Source organism: Micropterus salmoides, unplaced genomic scaffold (assembly GCF_014851395.1).
Source record: "Micropterus salmoides isolate LMB-PRFRI ecotype aquatic unplaced genomic scaffold, ASM1485139v1 Ms_hic_scaffold_2, whole genome shotgun sequence".
Taxonomy (NCBI): domain Eukaryota; kingdom Metazoa; phylum Chordata; class Actinopteri; order Centrarchiformes; family Centrarchidae; genus Micropterus; species Micropterus salmoides.
The window spans coordinates 21,049,604-21,059,381 of NW_024041150.1; the positions used below are offsets into that span (position 1 = coordinate 21,049,604).

General features: G+C 39.0%; 1 protein-coding gene across 1 annotated transcript; it reads right to left on the reverse strand.

Annotated features, from left to right (window-relative positions):
* Positions 1–6,437: 6,437 nt before the first annotated feature.
* On the reverse strand, positions 6,438–8,745 carry LOC119911553 (DNA damage-inducible transcript 4-like protein). The gene is made up of 3 exons (XM_038730454.1): positions 8,610–8,745; positions 8,234–8,378; positions 6,438–7,726 (listed from the first exon to the last, which is right to left on the reverse strand). The coding sequence occupies exons 2-3, from the start codon at positions 8,322–8,324 to the stop codon at positions 7,236–7,238; spliced, it is 582 nt and encodes a 193-aa protein (XP_038586382.1). The 5' UTR covers positions 8,325–8,378; positions 8,610–8,745; the 3' UTR covers positions 6,438–7,235.
* Positions 8,746–9,778: the final 1,033 nt, after the last annotated feature.

Sequence of the window (9,778 nt, forward strand, 5' to 3'; positions counted from 1 at the left end):
GTGTCTGCTAATATACTAATGTGTTTATAAAATTTTGAAAAAAATATGCTGGACTAAAGTAATAGAAATTACGAAAAAAAAAGGAAAACAGAAGAAGTATCAGTTGTAAAAATATTTTCACTTATGTGCAGAATATACTTTTATAATCTATTAAAATATTTGCGTTTAAATGGATTTTTTGTTTATAACCTGTTGTGTGAAATGTTATCATTCCTTTTCTCCACTAGATGGCAGCGGGATCTCTGGGCTGTGAAACTTCAAACCCCCTGAGCCAAAGCATCAATCCTCCTAACAGTTTACACAATATTTCACTATTTCACATATGTTGTAATTCTTGTCTATCATTAGCCTATAATGATCCACATTGCAGCCAAGTAAGCAATCCATAAATTCTAACCATCTGGCATCCTAAAATGAATCAAAGATTCCAACATACACACAGATACACAAACTCTGCTGTCAAAGTTTAATGATAGTAGTTATGAGCAGTAACTCTTCTTGGTCCAGTTACTGAATGAAGCACTTGAGCCACAAAACTGATTGACATCATGAAAGACAGCTGGTTTTATTTCAGTGCCAAATCCATGGGGAAAAATGACCCAGAGCTTCGTAAGAATCGCAATCTCAAACGCACTTTAGTGCCGTTTCATCTGTTTAAGCAACGATAAAAGCATTGTTCCACCAGGTGAGCCAAGTAACAAAAGAGAGGTTAAATTATAGCAACACTAATATGAAGAGTCCCTAATTATACTCTGATATATTGTATGAACCATAATAATGCAGGCAACCCGGCACAGGAGATTAAATCATGGCCCGGCTCTATTTAAAGAAAGGGATGTTTTGAATGCTAATTATATGGATACTGAAGTGGAATAAATATAAAGATACTGTATTAAATTAATGATAATGAAGAGTGGTGTGAAAGGGGTCGTGGCCACTTCACCCCTCCTACACACTCTCAGGCAACAACTTAATGATCTACAATATATCTTAATGATGATAATTTGCATTCTTTATTTCATTAGGTTGGCAATTACAAATCAGTTCTTGAAATTTCCAAAGTTGCTATTTCAGGAACAGCGGTGGAATGAGGATTGCAAGTTGTTCATTTTTATAAATAAAACAAAATATGCTTGTTCTCTTTGTGCCCTGTTTGTATTCAATTTCTTATATAACTTTAAATCTCCAAAAGCCAAAGGTTTCCGCAGAGTTGTTTTCATGTTTTTCAGGGGAAGACATAGATTGTTTCATGATGGCATTTTAACATTTTACCGGAAAAGAATGAGCAAGAAAAACATGGTCACTAAAGCATTTCCTGTTTTTTTGAGTTTCTGTACAATTTCTAAAGAAATCTTTAAGATTGATGATTTCTTATTTTATGTTTTCTTGAGTTTGTCTAGGCACATACACTACACTTACTACAATCTTTATACAAAAAACCCCCCTTGCATGATATCAGTTTATTTGGACTGTGTAGAGCTGTAAACTCTCAGTGAGGTACATTTGAACCAGAAAAGATGCACTATTACCTATTATTATAACCTACAATGGGCCTTTGTTAGCAATGAGCTAACAAAGGCCCATTTGAAGCAGCTCCAAACCTTCCAGGGGCAGTGTCCTACGAAGGTCACACACCGGCCGGATAAACACTGTAGTGAGTGTGACTTTTAAATAAGCCTCTGTCTCCACACTGCTGTGAATAGCATAGCAACATCTCAAAATATCCATATTTTTTTAGGAATACGCTGCTGTTAAACATGTGCATCAAGTGTCTGTTAGGGCTATTTTGTTTCATTTTACAGCAGTTGTAATGGTTTATTTATGAACTTCATCCACTTGTTACTTAGTTACTCTGCCCTTTAAAAATGTGTCTCACTCATGTTTAATATAATATGATCAACTCAAGAGGGTCAACATCATATGTTGTATAAAGATGCCAAGTTCTTGGGAAGGCACTGCCTGTTCTTGTACACCGTGTTACACGCAGGACCTCGAGCTGGCTATGACCTCATGCAGCAATCAATTGTAAATCTTGTGCTCACAAACATTTTAATGCTGTATTTAAATGTTAGTCAGGCTTCTTTGACATATCAAGTTCATCAACAGGTCAAAAATCATAATTTAATGTGCGGAAATAAATGTTGAGGGTAAGAGGCTGTGAATGACCAGACAAAGTGAATTATCTATACATGTCAGTGCAATCCATTTCAAGGTCATGCACTAAATACATTCTATGTAAAACCACAGGAATTCATAATTGCTACATAATTAGTTTTATCGTGTATTTTTGTTTTTATCTGTGTTTTATTGTCTTTGCACTAGTAAAAGCACTTTGAAACATGTTTTTTGAAAAGTGCTCTAAAGATTATTATTATTATTATTATTACAACACCTTGTCACGGTGTTGATTTACCTCTGTGCTCATTTTTGTGTTCATGTACTGGACTGCATTATATTAAAAGGTGTTACTATTTGTGTCCCTGCATATCTGTAAAAAAGTCAAACTTCACACAAAGTATAGCCTCAGCCTCAAAATTTCATAGAACTGAGCCAACATTATTCACATCAGCAATAACTGAACATTTTAATTAATGTTGTATTGCAGGAGCAATTTTTTCTGGTTGTTTGGGGCTTTAACTTAACAACATGCTAAAAGAGTATTTCATGTCACACATCTGTTACCAAACAGCATGGACAAAGGCTCACATCACTTTAAAAGAGCCCCATGTTGTATTAGAAAAAAAGTTTTTCTCCTCCTCATGTGTGCTAAGTAGCATACTTAATAGCCTGCAGTCAAGCTAGCTACCTTGTGAAATGGTATGCAGGCACAACAGTGCTTCAAGCTAAATGCTAATGTAAGCAAGCATGCTCACAATGACAATGCAAACATGTATTTAGTAAATATATATTTACCATGTTCACAATCTTAGTTTATTGTTTAAGCATGCTGACATTGTAATAAAAAAAGATATCTAAACTTAAATACTATTTAAAAAATATCTTGCACTTTGCTTGTGTTCCTGTGTTGGATTAAGTTCAGTACTTGTCAACAAACACTAGCCGTCCCTCAGCCTGTGATACCTCCTGTGAGATTGCCCTCAGTGCACATGTGTTTAAATGATACTTGGCAATGCAAAGTAGATTTAAAATTCCACTCACCAGCATTTCATGTGGCCAGCTCCAATGGCAGCGAGAGGTGAGGGTTTGAAAGATTTGAATTTCAATACCCAGAAAGCATGTGATATAACTTCAGTAAAGAGCAAACAGGAAGCTCTTGTTTGCCAACCCAGACCATATAAAGTAGAGTCCAACTTTCTCTTGGTTGAGACCTCACTCCCTGATGTTTAGGGGCCTTTGTGTTTTGATTTGTCACAGTAGCTCGGGACCACTGTAAAGTGACCATCCCTGACAAATAAACCCACATAACTTAGGTAATAACACAGCCTTTCTCATGGTACCACCATCAGGAAAAACTGTAAATTTCTTGGCCTCCTTTCAGTTTTTTGGCTTGAATTACAGTCTTACAAGGCAGCTAATATTGCAATAGACAGTCCTAACCCTGACAAAAATCTATTTCTATATTTATTTATATCCACTGTACTTTGTAGTACTTAACAGCAAAGTCTGATAAGATTGGCTGGACATATCCTGTAAATTAACAAAGAAAAGATGATAAAAACTTTGTTTACGTAGACCACAAGACAGATAAACATATTTGGATCATCAAATAACTCCGGTCCCTGTGCGACATTTATCCCTTATCCACGTTCATCAGATTTCCATGTTCCCAGAAAGAGGTTGTTCTGTGAGTCAGGAGTAAACAAGGAATCAGGCCCGCCTCAGAGTCAGGGAACAAACAGGCCTATCCTGTGTCTCGGACACCCCATGGGGACAGAGAGGTGAATCAAAGCTGGTAAACACCTGTAGGCTGTTGAGGCTACAGTATGTGCTGTGTAGGCAGCGGGCATGTGCGATCAGTCTGATCAGTGGGACTCTGCAGCTGTGGCAGGGAAGGACTCATTTTGCAACACGGTACTCTCACTGAAACTCACACTGCGCAAGTTGAGATGAATCATGTTGACACTGAGAACCTCAAGTACCACCAATGGATTAATGAGCTTCAGTGAATGAGTTGCCAAGCCAGTGCAGTGCAGCTCAGATTCTTTTGATTGCAACTGCGTGAAAAAAGGCCTCCAGTACTTTTCCATGAGCCTAGATTAATTATGTTAGTGTGTCCCTCGGTAGGAGCCTTTGCTTCCTTTGGACATAGACCTACCGTAAACTAAGGATGTAATATACTGTAAATATCACATGTTAAAAGGGACTTCTTGATGAAGATCCTCATAAGGCTTAGTAAGCTGGTAAAATTCAGCAACAGATGACAGATGGCTTAACATAGGTGTCAATGAATCTACACCAATTTTACTCATCTGGCTTCAGATATAAATTGGAAAACTGGGCTAAACACTCAAGTTGTGGTTTTTAAAATCAGAGCTTGACATGTTCTTATTTGCTCTCTTGCCATATCTCTCTGTTGAAGGGTACAGCTAGCAGCCGGTTAACTGAGCTTAGCATAAACTGAAAACAGATGGGAAACAGCTAGTCTGGCTCTGTCCAAAGGTAACAAAATCCACCTGCCAGCACCTCAAAGCTCACTAATTGGCATGTTATATCTTGTTGTTTAATCTGTAGAGAAACAAGTGGTGCTGTGCTGGACCCTTTCTTGGCTAGGAGCGGTGACTTTCTGGAGCTGGCTGCCTCACAATAACGACAAGACTCCTGGAAACACACTGGTCGCAACAAAGAAATACCAACATAGGTACATAAATGCAACTTGTTGTTTTTACAACTTTTTTAGGCATTACCACCTAGCTGTTTCCCCGTTCCCAGTCTTTACACTAAGCTAAGCTAACTGTCTCCTGGATCCAACTTGTGTTAATGACATATGAGAGTGGTCTTCTCATCACACCTTGGCAACAAGGCAAATCAAAGATTTTCCCCCAAAAATGTCAAGCTATTTTTTTAAGTAGTCATGCCTCAAATATTTTTCTGTGGCAAAAAACATGATTCGGCATTTGGGTGGGATTTAAATTAAAATAAGCTGTGTAAAGAATAATCATATAGGAAAACTTGTTGAAATTAAGATCCCTGTGAAACCTGAGATATACTAGATATAATGGGATAAAAAAAAATTTTCAGCATAAATTATCAACTAAAATAATGTTAAATATGGTAATGATTTATGTGTTTATATTCAGCAGTATATTTGCCAGTGAATCTCCACAGACAGATGTTCAGTGTTTTATACTTTTATGAGCTCAACAATGCCAACTGCTATTGCTGACCCACATTAGCACAGGAGGGAAACTGGTGGGGAGGGTAGACATATCACTAGTGCCTTGTCCCTTCACCGTGTCAGTTATGCATCTCACGCACAAGATCAAGTGCTTCTGTCGTTAACCTACTGTCACCACGTCACCCTGTTCTCTTGTTTGTGCATGAATGACAGAATAATTGGTAAAACTTTGACGCAATCAGTATAAAGTAGTACACCATTATGTCAGTTGCTTACCTTAGCCTCAAACCATGCACTTACAATAATGAGAGGGGGAGAGAAAAGGGTCAGGAGCACAAATGTCCCACACAAGTGTCACAATCTTCAGTTCATCTGAATCTCATTTGTATAACTCATACAGAGGCCTACAAAATCATGGAGACACCTCCATTAAAGACAGAGAGAGAAATGTCACACGAGCTCTGCAGGTTAGCACAACAAGCAGCTGATGTGCTTATATGAACAGCTACAGCAGTGCTACTTATGTGCAATCTTGACTGGACATAGTTTCTTAGCAGACACCGTAGGGTGCAACAGACTCAAAATAATCATTAAGTAATAGGGTCGTGAGCACTAACTAAATCATTTTCTGAAGGCGCTGTCGTTTGATGTGATTACCAGAGTTGGTTAGTTTCTATGTACTACTTGTGCCAAATATGCAACATGTGCTTATAAAGTTGTTCTACAGTGACTGCTTGTGGCTTTTGTGATGCAGAATATTCTTTTGTCACGAGCCCACAGCATGCATAATAAACACATCACATTCTTGTTCCTCTTCTGTTTGAAAAGCCCGCATTGTCCCACTGTTGCCTGCCCACTTCAGGCTTGTTTTATGGATCCAGAATATGCACAGTGATGTTCTAGGACTGCAAATTACACTGAATCAAGTCTGCAAATTCAAATTGAGGTTAAAAAACCTTTTTTTTTTATTGTCTAATAGACAAGACCTAGTTTTTGTCAAGGAGGAGTTCAAATGGCATTTAAAAAAAAAAAACCCACACCCCCCCAAACACTGTAGGGAATTCACCAAAAATCACAAATTACTAGCTGGACCTCCAGTAATTTCTTTGCACATCCCGGATGACAAAATCCATAACAAAGCTTTTACATTTGGGTGAACCTTCCTTTTAATAATCTATATATGAAGGCTCTTCATTGAAAAGGCGCATCTGTAGGAGGGGGTATAAAAATAAAAATGCAATAAAAGATTTACACTAAACATACACATAGCTCTGTGATCCAAGTGAAAAACATTTAAATTTCTTTGACATTTAAGGCATCCACATTGCCTCAGTGTGAGAAGCCCACACCATGACAGCAGCATCGTCACAGGACAGTCCTAAAAACATCCGCAGCCCTAAATACAGCATTACACAACTAGCTACATATGGCCCCCAAGGACTACCTTTTAGTCTCCTTTTCAAGCCTAGGTGCGTTTACTGTTGAACACATTCACTGCATCTGGAAACAGGCAGATGCATCAACAAAGTGGCTAGTGTCTTTAACAAAGTGTACCCACAGTATGGCCCTCAAACATGTTTATGTGAACATGGTTTTACATTCATCTGCAAAATGTACAATTTAAAATTGTGTTGGAACATGAAATGCTCATGATTAGGAAAACACCCAGAATATTACAATTTCAGATTAAAAAAAAAAACAGCACTTTTAGAAACACTGAAGCCAAACCCAGATCTATCAGGCTCATTTATGCCTAAGCTTTTAACGTTACATCCCAAGTCCCAAACTGAACTGACTGGCTACTAATAGTTAAACTAACAAACCATATTGTACAAAAACACTGTAGAAAATATGACACCACTGGAGTGTCATTTACATTTGGGCAGAAGTGCGTTTACCCATGGGAAACCAGATATCCCACTCCAATGCCTCCCATAGTTCAGCACTCTTCTACCACGGTACCAGCCGAGGAGGAGTACAGTTTTTTCTTGACCAGCCGGAAACCGGGACTCAGTTTAAGTATGTGCCTGAAATTCGGGGCAAAGCAGGTTCCCATAAATAGGAAGTCCCGGAGGCTCGGCCACGCATTGCCATCCTGCTTGAACACAAGAGTTAGCTCAAACGTAGGCACCACAGTGGCATCGTACACAATGCGCTCCAGCCGCTTGCAGCCCTTGTCCAGCTCCAGGTGGACATAGAGGACGCAGCCACGCAGGCCGCAGGGTTCGCAAGATGCAAGCCGCAGGACTTCGCGAGCTATTCTGCGTGTGAGCTTCTCTGGTACCAGCACAGAGGAGCAGTGCAGTGTTGTCTTCTTGGCTCGTGACAGGCAGTTTTCAAACATCTTCGCAAGCTGTTGACAGGTTCTGTCCTCCGAGACATCTGCATTCCTCTGGGGCTCAGCCAGGCAGTTATCCCAGAAATCCAGTTCTGTGAAAACAATACAAGTTGATTTAAGGACTAATGCCAGATTTCAAGATGCTAACATGCACAAACGACATTACATCTCCTTTAGTTTTGACAAACCTAAACTACATATGATGATTAACAAGTTATTGAGGGAGTTCCTCTGCTTTTGCAACCCCTCTGGTGCAGTGAGTGGCTGTATATTAGCCTACTGCTCTCATGCGAAAAAGAAGGATAAACATCACACATACAGACTGCTAAACCGTGCAAAACCTTAAGATAGGAATCATAACCAATCACAATGTAGGTTTTGCAATACAATAATTTAGCCCTGAACAGACAAATCCGGTTAAATAGGCTATTATAGGCAGGCTGCTGTTGTGCAGACAGGCTGAAGGGATGACTTCATTCTGTTGACTTCCCCTCCCCTCCCCCTCCACTGCTGCAGCCATGCACCACACAGGGATAAACAAGCACACAACTGGAAGTGTCCAGCAACTAGCAAGTAATAGAAAAGGCCAGTACGCTCACCTTTCTCAATGCACGCCTGGTCATATCTTCGGTCAACCAATTCTGAAATACAGTCGCTGCTTTTGGTCTTCAATGTGCTTGTGGCAACCATGGTGATTGATTCCACCAGGAGTGGGCTGTCTTCCTGTGGTTTTAGCAAAGCTGCCTGAAAAACAACGTAGAAGCATAAATGCAACAATCGAGGCGGGTTGTTTTTATCTGAAATAGAGACAGGTGGCTCATTAAGGTAGCTTAACTTCAGGATGTAAAGGCTGTCAAACTGTCAAAATGTAGCAAGAAAAGTCGTCACTCACCCCCGCCACCCCCGACAAAACAGAAGTTTAGCTGTTCATTTCTAGCTATAACAGACATTTCTTCAGAATATTAAATGACTTACCTTAAATATTATTTAGTGCAAAAATAATTATTTTAGACGGTTTTTCTTAAATAAAGTCATACGCTCACGCCGACACACACACAGACATACAAACACACTGCAGCAGACAAAAGTTCAGAGGAATATTTATACATTCCTCCTACTCAGCTGACCCGAGGGTTTGACCAATCATAGCACGCCTCTCGACGTAAAACGCAGCTCTTCCCTGATTGGCTGAGAGATAGCGTTGAAATTAAATAATTGACCAATGTGTTGGGAGAATATTTGTGTTGCTATATAGCCGAGGCAACACGCCGGTTGGAGCCTGTGCTTTTTGTTTGCACACAGGGGTTCATCCACCTGTTCGGCAGGATTTTACAGCACTGATACCGTCAACTTCACCCAAATTAAACTAAGCTGGGAAACACACACACACACACACACACACACACACACACACACACACACACACACACACATATTAGGTTAAACCAACTGTTTTGAATAGGATTTTTTAAAGGATTTTTTGAAATGTGCTGACTATATATGAAATACAGAATGACAGCCAGCCTCCTCTTTCATGAAAATAGCCTACTTAGTTACAGTATACAATGCCAATATTCAAAATAGTCCATTTAGACTCAAATGGCATTGCATCTGCTTAAATACTTTATTTCTTAGCAACATTAACTTGTTATTTAACCTTAAAAGAGTGTGCCAACTGCTATGTTGTTGTCAAATGCTAAGGAAATAATAGTTTTTCTTTTTTTTTATTATCTTTATTGAAATGATCGTGTGTTTCTTTATTTAGTATTGGATACCTGTTTAATAGATAAAACCCTCAAAAACAAGTAGCCTTACCAGCAAAAAACCTCTAAAGCAAACCAACTGAAGTTCTTATATTTAATACAGACACCTTTAATTAGATGACTGGTACATAAAATGTTTTATTTATTCCAGTTTTAACAAAGAATGAAGAGAACAGTCTAAATTTTACACAAGCAGTATTTTCAGCAGGATTGACATATTCAAATATGGTACTGGTTCTGAAATAAGAGGCAGAGGCATGAATATAGAGTTTCTTTGCTTGACCTCAAGAGCATTGCTCTGTAACCCTCACATACCAATCCAAGAGGGTGCAGGGGTTTGCAGCAACATGAAGCATTATTTGTGGTTGCCATTTGAAAAAG

Coding starts and splice junctions, on each gene's coding strand:
- LOC119911553 (XM_038730454.1), bottom strand. CDS start 8,324: ATGGTTGCCACAAGCACATTGAAGACCAAAAGCAGCGACTGTATTTCA. Junction 7,727..8,233: donor CCAGGCGTGCATTGAGAAAG/GTGAGCGTACTG, acceptor TTGTTTTCACAG/AACTGGATTTCTGGGATAAC.